At 45.9% G+C, this 21,804-nt stretch overlaps 1 protein-coding gene across 2 annotated transcripts in view; it reads right to left on the reverse strand.

Annotated features, from left to right (window-relative positions):
• Nucleotides 1-259: 259 nt before the first annotated feature.
• Nucleotides 260-21,804, reverse strand: part of gas2l3 (growth arrest-specific 2 like 3) — a 37,622-nt gene continuing 16,077 nt past the window's right edge. For both annotated transcript variants that reach the window (XM_063217335.1, XM_063217336.1), the window contains exons 3-9: nt 16,985-17,162; nt 14,156-14,274; nt 13,661-13,802; nt 11,247-11,310; nt 9,924-10,062; nt 7,138-7,245; nt 260-3,738 (exon numbers count right to left, since the gene is read on the reverse strand). In XM_063217335.1, the coding sequence (XP_063073405.1) occupies nt 2,035-3,738; nt 7,138-7,245; nt 9,924-10,062; nt 11,247-11,310; nt 13,661-13,802; nt 14,156-14,274; nt 16,985-17,162 (2,454 nt within the window). In that variant the 3' untranslated portion in view covers nt 260-2,034. The remainder of the gene's footprint in view (nt 3,739-7,137; nt 7,246-9,923; nt 10,063-11,246; nt 11,311-13,660; nt 13,803-14,155; nt 14,275-16,984; nt 17,163-21,804) is intronic.

Here is a 21,804-nt window from a genome sequence, read left to right on the forward strand (position 1 = left end):
GGGCCCCCGTCCATCTCAATCCGGCCCTGTTTATACGTATAGTCAGTATGGCTGAGTCCTTGTGTGTTGTGGACCAAGTGGTTACATACATGAATCTTATATAATATCTGTATTGCCCTCCATTTCCAACTGGGGTCTTTGTTGTGTTAGCCCCCAGTGCGACATCACAGCACACAGTGTCCAGTTATGGTCGCTTTCAAAGGGATGCAGCCTACTTATGCTTTTCAATGGGTGAAAGAACAGCACAGGCAAGATTGCATAAAATCAGCTCTTTTATTGAACCATCACGCACACCCACAAACACACAATTGTTGGAGATAGGATTCTACATTCATGACAAAGGGGGTTTCTTAAAGTGCTGGAAAAAGGTTGACGTACTCAAGACTAGTTCAAGTTGACTGACGCTACATAAAAACACACATACAGTAAATATACAATGTGTACACCAAAAAAACAAACATATATATATCCACATCCAGTTCCACACAAAACAAATAAACCATGGAAATTGAACAAAAAGAGATCTTGAGTAGTACGTTTTTTATAAATATCAGCTCTGCTCTGAGACACTGGGCGATGTATATATATATATTTATTCGTTTTGCACTTAGCGATAGCAGATACTAGGCATGTAGGGTATGCATTGAACTCTTGATCCGTCAAATCAGTAGTATGTCTTCCTTAAAAGTAAAGCAGTCCAGCTGTCCTTAAATGCTGATAAATGCTTTTAAAAAAAAGCCATTTCTCTTCATCCTATCGATTAAACACTAGGCTACCTCACAACGAAAAGACAACTGCAAAAATTCATGACAAAAGAGCTTCACAAAGACCTTCCAGACCATGTTAGCTAGCTAGCAAGCCAAGCTTGTTATAAATATGCGGTAGAAAAAGTTAGAAACGACCAAGACAGGGAGACTAGTGTGGGGCTACAGTGTACACTGTACAGAGTACATCAAGAGATCTCCTGTAGGTCAAAAAGGTAACAGCTCAACTAGCGCCTGGAAGCACTCTTAAAAATCCCAAATCATTCCTTCCACTCCGAAAAGGCACATCATTTTCTCGATCTAAACCGTTTTACAGCCAAAAAAAAGAAAAAACAAAGAAGGAAAAAAAAAAAAAGATAATGTTAGCAAGGTAACTGCTGTAGCAGTGGCCAATGCTCTCGCAGTAACTTTTTCGGCAGAATGTTAAGGTCTTGTGAAAAAATGGCTAATTTGTGCGATTAAGAAATCAAGAAAAAAAAGCGAACAGAATAAAAGCCAGAAATACTCTGACCCTGCAACATGGTCGATATTTCTGATTAAATTCCAAAGTAAAAGATAAAAGAATAAGTGTTAAATTCTGAGGCTTGTATTTTTGACCCTTTTGGCAATGACATGACACACAAAAATAAAATCATAAAATAATTTAAAACACAAATATAAAAAAACATCTAAAAGACAAAAAGCAGACATGGACAAACAATATTGCTTTAATCTTAGTAATGTAATGAACCACGATCCGTCTCTCTGGGCAAGTGCTCATTAACCGTTCGAAGGAGTCCGTTGAGACCAGGGCAGAGTCAAGACATATTTACTTGTTCCAGGAGTGCACTACACAGAGGGATGCACCTGATGTAGTAAACCGTACAAGTGGACGAGTGAACATTGCAGGCCTACAATTTGGATATATTCTGTAACTCAAGGAATGCGTTTCCCAATACCATGTCTGCTAGCGAAGTACGCAAACTTTGCTGACTGGCAGTGGGTGTTTTCACTGCAGACAACATAATAGCTAAAAAAAACCCAGACAGCAACATGGGCAACAAAACGACCTTCTGTTTGCCCTAGAACGATTTGTTAACCGGCGGCCATGTTTGATAAGCCATATTGTAACGGCTAGCAAATACAGTTTTGGGAAACCGTCTAGGTCGTATTCACTCGCGCACAACATACACTTCACTACAGACAGTAGATGGCAAGTTGTTGTGTTCTCTACATAGTGCACGACACTGAGCAAGTAAACACTTAAGAATGAGTCAGAGAGGGCGAGAGTTCAGCACTTTTGCTGCTGCTGCTTCCTCCTGCTGTTCATCTCAAAGTAGGGCTCCTCCTTCTTCCCCACTTTAGTCCGCTGCTGCTGGCTCTTCTGGCAGCCGGAAGGGGGCTGCGTCTTCTGGCCTTCTTTGGCCCCCGCTGCGCTGCTCTGCTGGGTCCCAGGCTTCTGCTGCTGACCAGCCGGGGGCTGCCTCTTGGCGGGCAGGTACGGCGAGTCTGTGCGGGCCGCTTGCTTGGACGGCAGCGGGCGAGTAGCAGTAGTAGTAGCCTGGCGAGAGCACAACGGTGTGCCGGGCCTGGACGACGCAGGGGTGCAGGGCTTGGACGACGCGGGGGTGCAGGGCCTGGAGGACGCGGGGGTGCAGGGCCTGGAGGACGCAGGGGTACCGGGCCTGGAGGACGCAGGGGTACCGGGCCTGGAGGAGCCCAGGCTCTTCCTCCCCTTGGCGGGGTCTTTGGCCTTGTTGAGCGGGGAAGCACAAGCGCGGGAGGCCGCCGGCACCCCTCGAGTCCTGGAGCAGGTGGGCGTCCCGGGCCGGGAGGTGGACTGAGGCGTTGGTGGCAGGGTCGAATAGGAGGAGGAGGAGAAGAGTGTGGTCTTGGAGTCCAGGGAGATGAAGCTGGCGGGGCTGGCAGGTCGCGAGGAGGGGAGGGGTCGGGGTGAGAGTGGTGAGAGTGGCCGGCGGTTGCGGGCCTCCATCCTCAGCCGGGACACCGGAGACGAGCCCCGGCGCTGGGCCAGACGGGAGCGCACGGGTCCCATCGGGGGCTTGCCGTCCCGCTGGGTCGCCCCGGCCTTGCTGTTCAAGGCCACCGCCCTGCGTGTGAGCGGGGCAGACTTGGGCAGCTTGCAGGTGGGCTCGGCGCACACGGGGCTGCGGGGCAGCGGCGGGTTGCCGTTGGGCTGCTGGCGACGCTGTTGCTTGACGCTGGCGGCCCTCTGCACGGTCGGCGTGGACGGAGGAGTCTGCCGAGGCGACGCCACCGCGGTCTTCTGACCCGGCACGGGAGATTGCTGGGCCCTCCTCTGAGTCGCCGGGGTGCTCGGCCCTTGCTGAAGCACCCTCTTGGGGATCGCAGCCTTCCGCGGCAGAGTCGGCGTGGACGCGGGGGTCTTCCTCTGCAGTGTCGGAGTGGACACCGGAGTCTTCCTCCCTAGCGTCGGGGTGGACGGAAGAGGCGTCCTCCTGCCCGGTGTCGGAGTCGGCGGTGGCATGGGATTCCTCCTGGCCAGCGTCGGGGTGGACGCGTTGGGGAACGGCGCCTTCCTCCCCAAGGACGGGGTGGAGGCGTTGGGGAACGGGGCCTTCCGGGCCAGCGTCGGCGTGGAGGCCGGGGACGCCGCGTAGGAGCGCGGGGTGCAGTGGCCCGGCGTCGGTGCTTTGGATGTGGCTGCGGACGACGTGCAAGAGGACGACGGCGTCGTCGTCGGGGAGGAGGGTGACGAAGCCGAAGATGATGACGATGACGACTCGTCGGACATGCCCACGGCGGCCAGGGGGTCCATGACGGGCGGCTGCAGGCCCTGCTGCACAGGCACGGGCAGCGCGGGGCCCGACGGGCCTTTCTTCTGGTAGGCCAAGATCTTCTGCTCCAGCGTGGTGAACTGAAGCACCCGGCCCGGGTCGTACTTCATCAGGAAGCCCTTCAGGGTGTCCCAGCCACCGCCGACGCGCACCATCACATGCTTACCGTGCAGCATCTGCACAGAGAGAGAGGCAGAGAGAGAGAGAGAGAGAGAGAGAGAGAGAGAGAGAGAGAGAGAGAGAGAGAGAGAGAGAGAGAGAGAGAGAGAGAGAGAGGCAGAGAGAGAGAGAGGCAGAGAGAGAGAGAGAGAGAGGCAGAGAGAGAGAGAAAAGGAGAGAGAGAGGCAGAGAGAGAGAGAAAAGGAGAGAGAGAGGCAGGGAGAGAGAGAGAGAGAGAGAGAGAGAGAGAGAGAGAGAGAGAGAGAAAAGACAAAAGACTGAGTTTCAACGTAATCGTCAATCAACACACATGAATGCAGTGTAGGTTAAATTGGCACCATATCACAAGTACAAATAAGAGGTGCAATACGTAGTTATTTACAGGTAGGGCAAGAAAAGATGGGTGGCGATATGTGCAAAATGTGTACAGAAATGATGGCGGAGAAAGACAGCAAGAGAGAGAGTGAAAGAAAATAAGAGCAACCTAAAAAAAATGAAAGGAAAGGAAAAGAGAGAGAAAGAAAGAGAGGAGATGGAAAACAGATGGAAATGAGTCAGAAAAAAAAAATGTATGGAGGAGACAACCATGAGGGACGGCAGAGAAAGAGGGAGACACAGATGGAGAGGGAGGGAGGAGAAGGAGAAGGAAGGAGAGGGAAAACAAGTGTGTGTGGGTAGGAGAAGAGGAGGCTGAAGGAGAAAAACAAGACAAAAACACAGACCGTCCCAGTTACATAATGGCAAACCTTATGTAAACACACTAGTCCGGTCCAGTTGGGGCCCAGTTAACCTTCCAGGCTTTTTAATCATCCCGATTTTAATTAGAAAACAAATCGAAAGACAGGAACTACAACTTAAGTTAATGAATTTAATTTCCTGTAAACAACAAAAATATCCCCACCACATGGCCCCAAAACACCAAAAATAGCCCCACCACATGGGCCCAAATCAATTACTCTTTTCTTGCATGCACTAATGTCAGTAGATAATTGGAGATGTATAGAAGTGGCAGGTCAAAAAACAAACAAATAAAAAGCGCCCACATCAAGTACTTCTTTTGAAAAAGGGCATTCAGTCCGTCGTCATGCTGGGAATACATGAGAATCAAGGTAGAAGTATTCTCAAAAAAATTGTTATATGCAAGGTCTCCCGAGAAATTGTGTACACAAAGCATTGTAAAAGAGGTGTTCATTAAAATCCATATAATTTAGTGTAATAGAATTTACAGACATAACTGATCCGTCACTACCTATTTCTCAAACTGTCTCAAGTCCTCTTGTGCGATTTGTTATTCAGCAGTGGCTGGGCATACTTTACAATGATTTGCTGAGTGCAAACATTTTACAAAACATCTCCCATAAATATAAACATCTCCCATAAATATAAACAAAGTCTTTTTTGCAGCCTTCAATCATTCCAGGATCCCGCCAATGAATGAATAAATGGCAAAAAAGAACTTAAAGAAGAAATATCCAAAAGGAGTGTGCAATCCTTAATAAAAGTTCATTTATTGTGCTTAGCAGCAGGGAGTGTGAACAACTTCATGGCGAAACAGGAAAAAAAAGTCTACATAGTGTCCCAAAGAGGTCCTTGTGGCTTATGACAATATCCGTTTTCCCATTCTTCAATTCTGAGAATTGAAAGCATTAAGTGTAAACACAAATCAACAGCGACCATTGAACATATCCAACATGGAAAGTTTTCCATCGATGATGTCATTCAATCCCTCATTATTTAACCGCATCACTTCCAGCTGACTAGCCCATCTTGCGGGTCAGTGAAGCCTCATTGCCTACGCCACACTCCGCTGCCTTGACAGACGCGTACAATTACAGACATACGCACCTCACAAACATTATATAACGACAACAACACATAGAAAGGCACAACAAATCGTGAATAAAATGTACTCAAAATGCGGTCTTGATCAGGGTGCCCATCTGTGAGCGAGTTACTATATTTGGAATCATGTGCCAAGTGAATAAATGCCCGTGGCAGACAGGTCCGCTATCCGGCCGTCGCCGCCAAGTGATGTAACCGATTACACAACCTTTATAGTAGTAGTAGCCACAGGGGCTTTGTTAATAAAGCAGATAGGCCAGTGCAAAGGGCTACGCTACTTTGACACACACACACACACACCCCCACCCACACACACACAGGAGCTTAGGACCCTCCCCATCTGTGCACTTGTTTTCACGCTGCGCTGGACATATATTAACACACAAACCATATACAGAAACACAATCTGATGTCCAAGCCTGGATAACTCTGACAGACAGTGGCTCTGGCCCAAGATGACTCCCTGACCTGACGCACAGCAGAATATAAAAGAGGTGGAATCACAAGAACAATAATTGTCGTCATAATCTTTTTTTTCTTATTAACTTCAACTTCAGTTCATAAATTAACTAAATAATCAACTTGATTCCTCCAATTATCTTTATCAGTTTGGCCTTGGGTGTCTTGAAAGACACTTACAATGATGAAATATGGTATTATAATTTATTATTGCACCTGCATGCGTGACCGTTGGAAAACAAGGTGAGCGCCTTGTGTGTATATTATGGCATGAACTGCCCCTATACGAGTGCGTACTGAACAGCTAATTGGCGCTCTTTAAAGCGCTCCAGTCCACACGTGCGGTTCCAAACGCTCGTGCTTAGAGAGGAGCTGGATTATCTTTGTGGATTGTCAGTGAGATTGTAGACTACGAGGCATCACCAGCACAGCTGTTCATTTACAATATGTGTGTGTGGGGGGTTACATAACCATTCAAAACTATATTGCTATATGGCATTAAAAACACCTCGGATTACCATTGCCAACAACAGAGACCCCTCAAATGACAACTTTAAGCCAAATGAGGCAATTTAAGGTTACAGCGTCATTCCAGTTGTCAGTGATGGCAATTCCCAAAGAGCAGACTGACGGACACATGTATGCACGCATGTCATCCGTTAAGAATGAACGCAAGAACGGAAATGCCAAAATGTTGATTTGTACACTTCTGGGAAGAGCGAAACGAATGCAACGCAAATATGGTTGTACACAAGATTCTCAATGTATGACGTTGGTATTTTTCCAACAAAATGGAACGGCCAGAGAGAGTGCGTTGGTATGGTCCAATCTTTTCTCATCCAATGAATGCGGCAAGGCTGTCTGTGTGTGTGTGTGTGTGTGTGTGTGTGTGTGTGTGTGTGTGTGTGTGTGTGTGTGTGTGTGTGTGTGTGTGTGTGTGTGTGTGTGTGTGTGTGTGTGTGTGTGTGTGTGTACACTGGACAGCTGCTGCTTAGGCACTGCTCGTCTCTTGCAGATGGTATTGCTCTCAAGAAGGATGGAGATGGGGAGGAAAAGAGCCAAGAGGAGAGGGAGGGGGAAAAATAATCTTAGAGAAAGAAAATGAGCCAACTCACCCTAATGAAGAGGATCTTGTCTCCGAGTCTGTATCGGCCCTCAGACAGATACTCGATGGACACTTTCTGGGTGCAGTTACATGGAGGATCGTCACCCGGGTCATGGTCCTGCAACAGAGGAGACGGAGAGCTTAGCATGGGACACACACACACCTCCTTCAGTGGTCAATACTGTCTTTTGTAGTTATATAAATAATACACTTAAGCATAGGGTGTTCAGCTCCAACTAGACATCAGACAAGTTCCATTTTGATGCAGAGCAGGTTCATGCCACTAACGTTTCCAGGCAGAAAACAGTGGCGTCTACATGTACATGTCTACACATTTGAAGCAGATCTAAGTTGCATCTAGTGCCATACACATTTGAAGGTGCCTCATGCCAGATATACTATAACATGTATATACTGTATATTTTTTACATGCATAATAAAATGCTAGACATAACACATTGAAGCGCTTTCTTGGAAAGTCTGCATTTCTTGTTCGAAGGAAGAGTAACCAAGTGGGTCACACAGAGTGTAGGGCAGTGTTTCTCAACAGGGGTGCCGGGGCACCCTGGGGTGCCACAGGCCACCCTCAGGGGTGCCGCGGAAAAGTGGCCGATAAATAAATTATGTAATATGATACATATTTGTCTAAATTGATATGGTAATGTTAGTCAGTGGAGTCTTTCATCTGCCATTCACGCACAATTTTAAAATTAAGTAAATATAGGTCGCCCCAGTCAGCTGCAACTTCAACGTAGGTTGTGTGACGTCTCCAAATGTGTTACTTTTCTAAGCTTGTGTGGTATCGGATGCAATGCCATTTCACGGCTTGTTGGTTTGGGGTGCCTTGAAATTTTTCACGAATTGAAAGGGTGCCTCGCCTAAAAAAAGGTTGAGAAACACTGGTGTATGGCACGGTGTAGTAGGGGGTAGCGTGAGAAAGGATGTGCAACGAGGCTCAGCCTGAGACGTGTTGATATTTGGGTTCAGCAAAGTCAGGGAGGCGCAGCCCTGCCTGCAGCCTGACTCAGCAGCTCCACACTGGGAACGTGATCAGACTTACAGATCTAGAGTGTGCGCATGTGTGTGTGTATGAACATGAGCAGAGTTAGAGATGGTGTGTGCGCGTGCGCAACTCCTCAGTCTGAACGTGAGCAGAGTTAGAGATATAGTGTGTGTAGCTCCTCAGTGTGTGTGTGTGTGTGTGTGTGTGTGTGTGTGTGTGTGTGTGACTCCTCAGTCTGAACGTGAGCAGAGTTAGAGATAGTGTGTGTGTGTGTGTGTGTGTGTGTGTGTGTGTGTGTGTGTGTGTGTGTGTGTAGCTCCTCTGTGCGCGCGTGTGTGTGTGTGTGTGTGTGTGTGTGTGTGTGTGTGTGTGTGTGTGTGTGTGTGTGTGTGTGTGTGTGTGTGTGTGTGTGTGTGTGTGTGTGTGTGTGTGTGTGTGTGTTGTATTTCAAGGACGAAAGCAGTCATGTGGGCCAGTGCTGACAGGGCTATGGGAGAGGAGAGGCCAGTGGACTGTTGTGTTTATTGACACTGAGTGGAGGCCGTTAACACTGCGGACCCCAGAGGGGAGGGTCAGCTGGCTGGATGGCTAGCGGAGCGAGCGACACCACACAGCGCTTGGTCACAGGGACCCTGACCTGCCTGGGTACATCACATTTGGAGGGGGGGGGAGACGACGACTGAAAATGTGTCTGTGCCTGCACGTGTGTGAATATGTGAGTGAGTGAGTAAGTAAAGAATGTCTGAGAGGAATGGTCTGGAAATTGGGTTAGGAGTTTGTGTGTGTCCATGTGTATGTACAGTCCATTTTGGGGGCAGGAGATGGAGTTTGTTTGTATGCCTGTGAGAGAGACTGGTGTGTGTGTGTGTGTGTGTGTGTGTGTGTGTGTGTGTGTGTGTGTGTGTGTGTGTGTGTGTGTGTGTGTGTGTGTGTGTGTGTATTGGAAGAGTGGTCTTGGGAGTTGTGTGTGTAAGTGTGTGTGCGTATTGGATGATGGTGGGGCATGACTGTTTACCAGCAACAAACACCAGTGTGAGAAGATAGAGGGAGGAAATGAGAGCAAAATAAACAAGCAGAGTCAGGCCTCACACAACTACTACTAATAAACACAAAAGGAGAGAGAGGAGAGGCCATCATATCTCCTTTCACTGAAACTTTCCAAACAAGTTTTGTGGGACAAAGAAGTGTAGCTGCAGGTCATTCGATCTCTCTCTTCCCCAAAAAGTCACGTTTAAAAAAGAAAAGAAAAGAGGGGGGCAAACAATGGAACATTGTGACTTACTCAGAGACTGTATTATGTGTAGACAGACACTGTGCCGACATGTCACGCTGGACCAGGTAGACAACACTGGCTCCACCAGTCAGTCTGGGTCTACTTTGGTTTCGCAGGAGGTGGTTCAGTTGGCTGATACTCAAACCATTAAAGATCCACAGAGATCCTATAGACATGTCAGACTTGGCAGCCTATATCTCTCCACCCCCGCTACTCCATTTACACCAGGGCACATGTATTTTTGTAGTAGTTCAATTTAAAACTTTTCAAAAGACCTTATATTAGACCACTTGGAATATGGTCACAATAGCCCCCCACCACCACCACCATCAATATTTGACCTTGGCAGGCTGTAGGGGAGGGGGCCCTAGCGGTGTCTTGCTCTGGGGCCCTGTGTGCAATTGTTCCACCACTGCTTTGGAATGGATTTCAATGATCGATCACAAGACCAATTCCTCAATCATTAGACCATGGCTGCAGACAGACACACCTTACCAGAGACTGGCACACACACACTTACTCCTTGGTAGAGGCTACCATGCTGGCAGCAAACGGTGAAGGTCTTGACGGCGGGCGCTGGGTCTCCTGCCATCATCAAGGTCTCCTCCAGCTCGATCTCCTTCTCCAGTTTAACCAGCACCGGAGGCTCCACGCCAAACCTGGTTGATAAAGGAAGATCAGGCACATCCCAGGTTCACGTGCAGGACAAAGGATGGTTGAATTTTTAGAGTGAGGAGTCTGCACACCTCAAATCCTTTTTGGGTATTATTCCATGGCAGAACTACGTTTCCACCATCGATGCCATAGTTCTGCCATTGAATAAAAAAGTCCGACAGGTGGACAAAAGATGCGTCCGATGGCGGCGAAGATCGTGTTTTGTTTTTTGGCCGATTTAAAGAATGCGTTTCAGACGGACAGACTGACTGACAGACATAACCTCTTATAGAGATACTGAGACGCATCTAAAAACACAAAAAGTATGCATTTCAAGTGTGCAGACTCCTTACTCCACTCCATACTTAGATCAGTAGAGTACCACACATTAGGGTCACTGACAGGAAAACCTAAAGATGAAGAATTACAACTAAATGAAAAACATTTCAAAATGAATAGCATTAGAGGCGGGCAAACCACAGATTTTTCAATTCCTCCCTCTACCCAAAATCCTCTTAGAGTGCTTACTAAGCCATACTTGCAGTAGACTTATCTCGTGCACATTCTGACGACGCATACACACACTTAAGCTCTGGCCCACCAATCCCCAACCTTTACTCCTCACAAAACTGCTAGAAAGAAAAATAAATTAATAAATGGATAAAAACCAATAGAAATGCCCACAGATAATCCTACTCCCTAGGGGGGCAGGTTTTAACAAACCTTGAACTTAACCCCTGCTGTTAAAAACGAGTAAACAAATAAAAACAAACAAAAACAAAAAAAATCATGCAGTTGCCGTGATGTCAAGGCAAGCTCAGTGCCCGTTAGAGCTGAGTGATATGATGTATATCGTTATCGTGATAGAGGAGAAAGGGCACAATAAGCACTTTTCTATCGTGATCCATTATTACAGCTCAATTTGATGCATTATTACAGCCAATATACAATTTAATATAATTTAACAGCATTTCGTGTTGTCAGCATTCAAGCTCTATTCTTCATATAGCCGTAAAAGGGATAATAAAAATATTCACTTTAAAGAGAAATGGTTTTGCAACATGACACAAGAAAAACTAAAGAGAAAAACGGAAAACATACATTGCATATCGTGACATATTATCGTTATGAGGATAAAGAAATCCATAGTATGATATATGCTTTCTTTCCATCTCGCCCATCAACTCACTTGGATACTTTCCTGCCGATCTCCAGCAAGCATAGGCATACTTGCCGTGGGTTCTTGTGCAGAACTGCAGAGAGAGGAAGAGGGGAGGGGAAAAAAGAAAAAAAAGTGTTCACTAATGAGACTGGAAATAGGAATTTTAAGATGCAAATGTGCTTAAGCGCAGTACCGACTGACCATCATTAACAAGAACACTTTACGTAACAGAGATGTGTACATTTTCATGCCCCCAGGCAAGAATTATCTCATTGTGTTATACAATTTGTAGATCTTACGCGTCTTGTCTTGATTAGGCAAGTTGACGTGTTGATGTGAGTGTTTACGTAATTATTCACTTGAATTTAAGCGTCTTTTTTTGTCTAGTGAGGGGAAAACTAAAGCTCGAGTGAGACAAGCCTCTTAGTTGGGTGTTTGGCGATGCGCTAGTTCAGTGGTTCTTAACCTGGGGTGCGGGCACCCCCTGGGGGTGCGCCAGAGATTTCAGGGGGTGCGCGGAATTTTGTTTGTGTTGAGGTTGTGACCAAAATTCTGATGGCGAACATTATAATTACGCCAAGTCAAAACCTAATTAAAAGATGTTTTAGTCCCCATGTAAAGTCATTAAGGCATTGATTAATGTCTCAAGCAAGAATCATTGTAATTAATCACTTAAATCATTTTTAGTGCGTATACACATGTAGAAGTTTGGGTTGGGGGTGCGCGGCTTGTCTTGGGCACAGGTAAGGGGGTGCGTTAAGAAAAAAAGGTTAAGAACCACTGCGCTAGTTGACCGGTGGAGGCCAACACAAGAGGCACTCAGTTAAATTGTTCCACGACTACAAAACAGATCTCAAGAAGTAGCAGTCAGTCACCGGGTTTTTTGGATTAAACCTTAAGCGCCCCGGTGACATGTGGTGGGTTCTTCGCAGCGTGACCTGCTGTTTAACTCACAAATGCAGGTTTACCTTTATCTTCTGCTTTGCTCATCGGCACGGGCTACTACGCCAATTAGCCACTCCTAATTAGCTCAAGCGACCACAGATAAACCTACTCTAGGAGCACGCGCCTTAAGCTTGTTGCTGTACGAAGGGACACAGTGTGTGTTTTAATAAAAAATTGATGACCGGATGATGCGGTCATCAAATTTGTATTAAAGCACACACGCAATTGCAGAAGAATCATTGTTTTCTTCACTTTCCTCAGGCCAAAATGCCGATTACTTACTTCAAATATTTTAAGTATTCTATGAAATATTTTCAGTAAACAACAGCCTTAAATGGTGTGCATTTGTAAATTTGCCATTGTATATTCACTGTCTAAAACAATCTTGCACAACTTTTTTTGATTCATTATACAACATTTCATGAAGCAAGACTATAAAGATGAAATGATCAGAAAATAACAGAAACCAAGCAACAGACTACAAACACCAACATTTCCAAAGCACAGAAAGTATGCATGTGTGGTGCTGGTAATGCAACTGAAGTGAATCTGACAGCCCCTTGCAGGGGTGAGGCATAAGCAATTTTGTTTACAGTGTTCACTTGTGTGCTATGGAGTGCTGTGTCACAATGACAATGGGAATTGGAGTTTCCCAGTTGGGCCTTCACTTGACTTTCACTTCAGGTACTTTCACTGTTCTGCAGCCTGGTTGTGCGTCAGCTCTGTCCATTTGTGTCTGTCTGTCCTTAGAGCAGGAGCCTGCTGTTGGCAGAACCACGGGTTCACCCTGGGCCTCCCTGGCCTCAATACCGAGTCACACAGGGCCTTCACCCAATATTTGCACACTAATCCGTGGCGAAAAACCATTCAAGGCTCTTTTTCAGGTCAGGGGTTCCTCAGTGAACAGGGTCACCTAGAGCCAGAGCCATCAGTCTCGGGAAGGTGGGAGGAGAGTGGGTTCCGAGTTGAATTTGGGATTTAAACGAAAGCTTTGTTCTGGGATATGCGACCGATCCAATGGGATGGTGTGAACATAGACAGACAGACGCATGCTTGTGGTTTCAGTTGGCAACACTTCATATACCAAAGAACTGCTCTCTCTCTTACTGACCCCATTGCACTTTCAGTCTCATAACAAAACGCCTTGTACCAATATCACCAGGCAGAAAGTTAAGAAGCAATAACACTAAATGTAATAATGAGAGCCATCCATCAACAGATTTCTATCAAGGTTTCTTTGGGAGTGTTTCGGACTAGAAGTTGGATGTGGTGGGGAACACTTAATGTGGAAAGTCCACACCATAGTCTGAACTACATATTTGGACAGACACTATGGTTAAGATCACCATATGCATGAGCCGGATCATTAGATTACATCAGAAGAGTTGCATATGACATGGCAAGAGATTTCTCTCTACAATCATTATCCGAAACAAAACAAAAAAAGTGTGACTAATATGGAACATTGTGACCCTTCTCAGTTTTGCGGTGCTCACCTAGTCCTTCTGACTCAAACATGTAGGTTTCGTCCACGCCCAGCTTGCGGCACCAGCTCAGGAAGTTGGCAGTGTTGTCGCGGGCGAAGAAGGAGCCTGGAGAGGCGTCCGCCTTAAACGACACCTTCTTCATGGGAAAGTCCTGCACAGGACACACAGGGAACAAAATAGAAAATGAAAGGCAAGAAAAAGGGCAAAAAAGTGAGAAAAAGGTGGTGAATGAAGAAAAAAAAAGAAAAAACGTCCTTTACAGCACACATGGAAAGAAATAAATAATGAAAGAAAAAAAAGGTAAAAAAAAGAAGTGGGAGAGAAGTGGCTTAAAACAAAAAAGAAAAGAAAAGAAAAAAAGATGAGAAATTGAATGGCTGCTGAAAGGAGAATGGAGACTGTGGGTTGTGCACAAAGGCACTTCAGTGGGGCAATTGTCTGCCATAGGGAGGCCCCCTGTGCCCCCTACTGCAGCGGCGGCTCAGGGCCTTGATCTCATCTCACCTGCCACTTGTCCGAGGGGCAGCTCTGTGTGACGCGGCTCTGCAGCTCCCTGACCAGGCGACACAGCTTCACGCCATTGTGCAGCTCGTCCATGAAGTGGTCTGCGTGCACCTCATCACCTGCATGTGTGTGTATGTATATATAAAAAGACAGAAACAGGATTATAGAGAGAGTTTAGGCAAAACATTGGAGTGACAGGTGTGTGTGTGTGTGTGTGTGCATAAACGATAGCATGTGTGTGTATGGGAAATGGATTGGATGTGGAATATGAGAGAGAGAGAGAGAGAGAGAGAGAGAGAGAGAGAGAGAGAGAGAGAGAGAGAGAGAGAGAGAGAGAGAGAGAGAGAGAGAGAGAGAGAGAGAGAGAGAGAAAAAATGCAATTTAAGTTAAAATAAAACAAAGATAGACAAAAAGTGGAAATGGCAAGATTGTGGGGTCGAAATTGGAAAGTAAAATTGCATTTCTTACCCCCCCTTCAGCCTAGTTGTATAAATTACGTCTACACGTGCCCTTGAAACAGAGTTTCGGCCCCGCTCCCTGGGGAAATATAAGGTTACGCATGGCTTGTCTTTCAGCCTACCTTTTCTTTTCAAAGCCTGCTGAATTTGACCAACCTATATTTAGGGACCGGCATTCAGGCTGGAGTCAGTTCTCCAACAGAAGAAACACCCTCAATTGTTAACTTATCCCCAGACAATAGAGGGTCTTCTCCCCTTACCCTCAACACAGCAGATACTTTAAAAAAGAGAGAGAGGAAAAAAAAGGGGTTCGAATTTCTCTGTTGTTGGCAAAAACCAAGTTACAGTCCCGTTTTCTACCATCTCCATGACATCGTATGACCTCCAGGTTTTGTGAAAGTGAACTTCTCACACCGAATTGATGCTGAGAGTGATACTGGGGTATAAGGAGACTTCCAAAGAAGCAGCTGTACAAACAGAATGCAAATGTCGCCTCAGAAGCGAGGAAGTGTTTTTTGAGGTTTGGCCGGTTTTTAAAGCCGCTGAGGATCGCACCGCATGGCATGCAAACTACGGGAATTCCAGTCGACTTTTCTCATGGAACTGAGAAGCACTGACACCACGATTTCATCAGAAAGGGAAGAGTGAATAAACAAAAGACAGGTCAAATTATGGAAATGGGAACTTGAGGCTTGGAAAATAATACAGGTTGTGTATGGTAGGCTGAATGAATAGCCTGTTCAAGAATTGTGTGTAGAATAGGCCTATAGGTGTTTTTAACACTACCGCATGGCGAATTAGTTCATTGAAAATTAGTAGCCGTTAGTAACAGTTCATTTCCCATTGCATTCTGCTTTCCATCAAAAGCACTTGGAGGGTACCCCAACTTGAACATTACATGGGTCATGTAATTCCGAATAAAACTTAATTCCACTTTGAAAACATCATCTAAACCAGGGGTGTCAAACTCATTTTGGTCCGGGGGCCGCATACAACCCATGTGGACCTCAAGCGGGCCGCATTACTAACATCATCGCAAAAAAAAAAAAAAAAACGTAAAGCAGTGGATTAGTGTTCAGTACTATCACGTTTTAAGTGTGTTGAATATGTAGAAAGCAATGCAATACTGATAATCCTATGCAAAATTTCCTTGACTTCATTCATTCATTGGCAACCGTCAATTAATTAAATATGGGACAGTTCATTTTGGCAGGGGGTCTGGGGGTGTACCCCCAGAAAATTTTGTATTTCTTATATGTAATTTCCTGCATTTTCACGCATTCTAACATCCAGTTTGAGCTTAATAGGAACCAATACAAATCCTATTATATTTATTATTTAATTACAACCAATACCAATACAATACGAATAAGAAGTATTAACATTTTATCTCTATATATGAGGTCTATAATATATGAGCTTTATGAAATGCCTGTTACAGTACAAATTCACTATTTATATTAGAAGTGTGATGTGCACTTTACTACATATATACAGTGTAACAGAGGGACCATTGGGTTAATGTCATGCAGGTTTCGATTTTGCCCCGACGGCCGTAATTGCGCATTTCGGTTATTTCAAAAAAAAAAAAAAAAAAAAATTTTTTTTTTTTTTTTTTTTTTTTACATCCGGGCCGGATGGAACCCTCCCGCGGGCCGGATGCGGCCCGCGGGCCGTATGTTTGACACCCCTGATCTAAACACTTCCCAATTTGGAATGAAATAGAAGTGCAGCATAAACTTGACAGAACTATTTAATTCGGAATTAAAATCATCACGCAAACGGGGCCATTGTATCATGATGTCGTAATTGTTTTTGATGTCGTCACATGTGCTCAGTGTCTCCAGGTGAGAAACGTGACCAAATTTCAGGAGCAGGTGTGTGGGCATAACTAGCATGCCACTGAGACATATGGCCAGGTAATGAACTTATGCTAACCCCACCTCTGCTTCCAATAGAAGTGGTGCACATTGATCACGTTTTCATTCAGGTGGGAAAATGAGCAATCACGTGTGCTTGTGTGCGCTGACTGCAAGGCAGGCATGCACACCGTGTACATACCCAGCAAGCTCAAAATGAACTTGACAGGGCTTTAAATTGTACACGTTTTCACAGAAAATTGGCCTGTGTGTGTGTATCTATAACTACAGAGCTGGCCTGCATTACACATTACAAACCCAGCATGCTGTACTTTTTTATGGAGAAATGTATGCCTGTGAGTCTTGCTGTAACTACAGTGCAGGCATGCAGTGAAATTGTGTGCGTGTGCGTGTGTGCAACTGTAACTACAGAGCAGGCATGCAGTGAAATTGTGTGCGTGTGCGTGTGTGCAACTGTAACTACAGAGCATCCATGGCTGCATGTCCATACCCAGCATGCCGGTGAGCCATATGGCCAGGTCCTCCTGCATGGGCACCAGCGTGGCCTCGTGCCGCACGGCCAGCCATTGGTCGTACTGGGGCACGTCGGCCAGCCCGGGGCCATGGCGCGCCGTCAGGGGGCTGCCACGGTTACGGGAGACAGGAGAGTCGAACCGCTCCAACCAGGACTGCAGAGGGGACAGGGAAAGAGGAGACAAAAAACAGGAGTTAAAATGAGGGACAGGACAAATACACATCCCATAAAGACCTCTCCAAAGAGGAGTGCAGAGGGGAGAGAGAAAAACAAGACAAAAAGACGAGTTAAAATCAGGGACGAGACATATCCAGGCTGTCGAACCTCTTCAAACAGGAGTGCAGAGAAGAGAGGAAAAGACAAGACAAAAAACAGGGAGTTAAAATGAGGGACAGGACAAACATATCCCGTCAAAACCTCTCCAAACAATGGCGCAGAGGGGAGAGGGAAAGACAACACCAAAAATACGAGTTAAAATGAGGGAGAGGGGAGACGGCATGGAGAGGAAGAGATGGACAGAAAACAAACATGCTAAAATGAGAGACTGGACACACACAAGGGAGCGTGAGAAAAAAAAGGGAGGAGTGGAGTGGAGTGAAATCAGTTTCAGTTCACTATGACCTACAAACATTCTGGTTTTGCGACCATCCCAAGATGTAATGGCGGAATACAACAACTTCAAATAAAATGGCCCAAAACATCAAGTAAAGTGCATACACACACACACACACACGAGTCATATGTTTTTTTTTTGTTTGGGTTCAATAGCTGGTGTGATTGGTTGGACAAGCTCAGATGTACAACTCTTTTACAGCAGTAGGACTGCAGTAAACACCATGACATGAGAACATAGTGTGTCAGTGAATGTTGGGATCACGTGAACACAGTACAGGTGAGAAGGCACTTTCTCAAGACGACATGAAACCAATAAACGGGGCAATCATTTCCACGTGTCAGAATGGCTAAGCAGGTTAAGTTGCAAGTCAGCGCTTTCACAATGTGCGATTGTTGTTTCTTCAACCGACCTCATATTTGAGAAGTTCAACGTCAGATTTAAGGAGCTTTGCATACCTCCTCCGAGGCAACACGCTATATTTTACCCGCATTAGAAAATACCAAACTTAAGCCTGTTGTTTTTCACAGGTGTTTTTCCCCCCGCAGATAAGCCTGATTCATTGCCGGCTAATTCCAGTATTTGCACAACAAGCTTTTCAACAAGAGCTTGTCAATTAAGGTGATCATTGTTGTCCAGGAAGGTGTGTTGTTGATACTCCTTTTTGTCCGTGACCAATTACTAGTGGATGGTCATGGATATTCCAGTCAGTGCAGTCGACAGGGGGGAAAGCGGGCATGTTGTCCCGGGCCCAGGGAGAGAGGTGGCCCAGAATTGGGTTCTCATTACATTGTATGTATTATGTGGGCCCTTTCAGATAACTTTGTCCCTGGCCCGGCCAATGATGTCAGCGGCACTGATTCCATTAACGTAATACTGTATATATTAAAAATTAGGCTATGAAGTATAATTTCAGTCTTCTATTAGGATAACGTAGCCTACTGAAGGTGGAAACTATGTCTTGTTGCTATGATCTAAAATTCTGCTGGTCATGTGTAATGTACCCGATATCACTTTTATAGACAAGGGAATTTGCCAGTCTCCTTGACAGGGGGGCAGTGTGATTCATATTCGGAACGTGTCCGCTTTTACTTTGAAGCAAGGGGGCTAGGGGACAAGGAAGAAACACTAAAGATGCTGAGGCATCATGCTTGAGAGATGTGCAGCTCAGGCATGAAACTAGGACAAAAGGCCATGCTACTGCAGAGGCTTCAGAGGGTCCCGTCAGGGTTACAAATCAATGGCTGAATAAACCTGGATTCTGATAGCGCCTTAGACCGGCCGCGCTCTCCTAGTGACGCAACACCTTCAGCGTTGCTTCTAGTCAGGAAAGGAGCAATACAAATACCATTTCTGAGCTCCAGAAAAATCAGGAACTCCTCCCACTTTGTCAGGAAGCAAACAACCAGTAGGAAACCAAGGGAGGCGGGTCCACCATGCAGTTTGTGAAACATTAATTGTTATGCTCTTGGTCAGACCAAGTCTCAAAGAGATTTGAAAGTCGATGATAATCAGGCTAATATTGCCTACCCGACTGGTTTGGACACTTACCCAGGCACCAACTCAGAACAACTGTTGAATAAATCCATAAGAACCTCCTCAGATCTACCATTAGTAGCTCAATTAGTGACTAAATAGTTCAAAGGTATCCAGGAATCCAAACCAAAAGGTCCTGGAGTAGCTCACTTCCTATAATCCTCTCTGACCAAAATCATATCAGCGCTGCTGCTAGCGTGAATAATAAAATGCCAACAACTCGTACCGCGCCACAGCTGAACTCCTTTGTAGGTCACTTTCAGCAGAGCATAGCAGCACAGAGGAGGAGACGTATAGCCTACTAAGAAAGATGCCAAGGCAGTAACTGCACTAAAGGATTGTGCTGCAGCAGAGAATAGCATCGCAGCGCAGCACAGCAGCATCCCACAGCGTGTGCTGTCAGGGGCTGATTTGTACTGACAATCCAAGAGGGAGCTGGACGCAGTGAGGGGGGAATATCATGCTCCAGAGCCCACGGAGGCTACTGGGACGCCGGCCAGCCTGCGAGACAGCCAAGCCAGCCAGCCAGCCAGCCAACCATCCACCTCCCCCATAGAAATGCAGGCAGGGACAGACAGATAGGCCTGCATCCTAAACAAACACCTCACAGTAGAATAGGGCGAACAAAAGAATGGCCGCAAAAACAATCGTTTACTTGTTTTTGTTTAATTGATGGAGCATGTTAACAAATACGCCTCATTTGCCACTTGTTTTTCAGCTTATGACAGTGGTACATTAAACTCGGCCCATTCAAATTACGGTAAATGTAACAAGCGTAGCTATTCAAGCTAGTTCATAGCTTGAAGAGCTAAAAATGAAATCTGATCCATTTATGAGACGGAAAAAAAAAAAACAAACAAAAAAAAAAAACCCTGACTGAAACTGGAACTGAGCGAAACAGTCATCAAGATGAAAGCCTGGCGTCTTCTCTCCAAAAAAAGAAGAAAACAAGACAAGAAAAGAAAGTTAGATCAGTGCCATGACAACAAAATAGTCTAATAATGGAGTAATATTAAGCTGGACCATTCACAAAGGCAGGTCAATGGGAGTGCCAACTGATATGGTGGCACGTCAGGAGCCTGGCGACACTGAGAAGAATGCCTCGACAGAGGAGACTTTCCCACAGTGGGGTAAGAAAGTGCCCCGAAGCACGAGAAAGAGTACCAACTTTTATCCTCTCGTGCATGCCAGGATGACCGGCACTGGGTGGGTTGCACAGTACTGGAAGTCCTGTCACATTTATTCTCTACATCACAGTGAGTCTTACTAGCCAGCACAGCTCCGTGCATCGCACGAACACACACTCGCGCACACACACCCCTCCCCCTTGTCTGTCCAACAATGGGTCATCTCACAGCAAAAGGGATATATTCCCTTTCCTGTTTTGAAGTCGAGATCTAATAAAAGGTTCCAGGGTCACTTCCAATGGAGAGTTGAGCACTCGAGCAAAAAAACATAAGCTTACAATTGAAATTTCAGGCAATAATTGCCTTTGCATTTATCCTATTTGCATTTATCCTACAGTCGCCATTCAAAAAAATAAAAACTTTGCGTATGAGCAGATATGCCACCCATATCTCGTATACAAATAATTAATAAACATTGGTTTTGTGGGGGCAAGAGTTTCTTGACTCTTGGCTTGGAGAGGTCAAAGGTGCCAGGAGGGTGTGTGTGTGTTTCTAGGGGGTGGGCGTCTCATTTAAACAGAGAGCTGAACTCTCCCCAAACCACACAGCCCTGGTGTCTCTCACACACTCACACAGGAATGTCACCATGACCTGATTTTCTGACCCTCTCTGGCCAAAAGAGAAAAGGAAGCCTTGCTTATTGTCGGGGGGCATCAAATTACACACAGACACTGGCAGCATTGCTATTGCTAAGACCCCACCCCATACCGCCCACCAAAACTTTTGCCGTTTTTGCCTGAAGCCGGGTAGCAGGAGGAAGTGTCTCATTAAAGCGAGCCGTTTGTTACAGAGCAAACAGCTCCAACGACATCTGTTCTGGGAACAGTGGAAGGCCCTTCCTGCTGCCTCTTCTGGGTGGAAAAAAAGAAGGAAAAGAGAACATATTCAAATGCAGTCAACTGGACGGGGGTTCTCAGGGAGATCACATGACCCATGCACTCGCTTTTGCACGTTTCCCGTGACTCCCACGCATGTAACCATGATCCCCAGAAGAGAGATGGGAGAGAGAGAGAGGGATGGGAGAGACAGCCAGAGAGAGAGAGAGAGAGAGAGACACGGAGAGAGACATGGAGAGAGGGAGAGAGACAGAGAGAGATACATACATACATACAGGCACACAGAGAGAGAGAGAGAGAGAGAGCGCGAGAGAGAGAGAGAGAGAGAGAGAGAGAGAGAGAGAGAGAGAGCGAGAGAGAGAGAGAGAGAGAGAGAGAGAGAGAGAGAGAGAGAGAGAGAGAGAGAGAGAGAGAGAGAGAGAGAGAGAGAGAGAAAGAAAGAAAGAAAGGAAGAGAGAGAAAGAGAGAAGGAGAGATAGAGAGATGGAGATAAATAGAGTAGAAAGATGTAGAGGGATATGTAGAGAAAAAAGGAGCAACGGAGAGAATAAGAGAGTGGAAAAAAAAGAGAGCAAACTAAATATAAAAAAGACAGAGAGCACGAATGAGTGAGCATGAGCCACT

The sequence above is a fragment of the Engraulis encrasicolus genome, chromosome 15 (genome assembly GCF_034702125.1).
Source record: "Engraulis encrasicolus isolate BLACKSEA-1 chromosome 15, IST_EnEncr_1.0, whole genome shotgun sequence".
Classification (NCBI taxonomy): domain Eukaryota; kingdom Metazoa; phylum Chordata; class Actinopteri; order Clupeiformes; family Engraulidae; genus Engraulis; species Engraulis encrasicolus.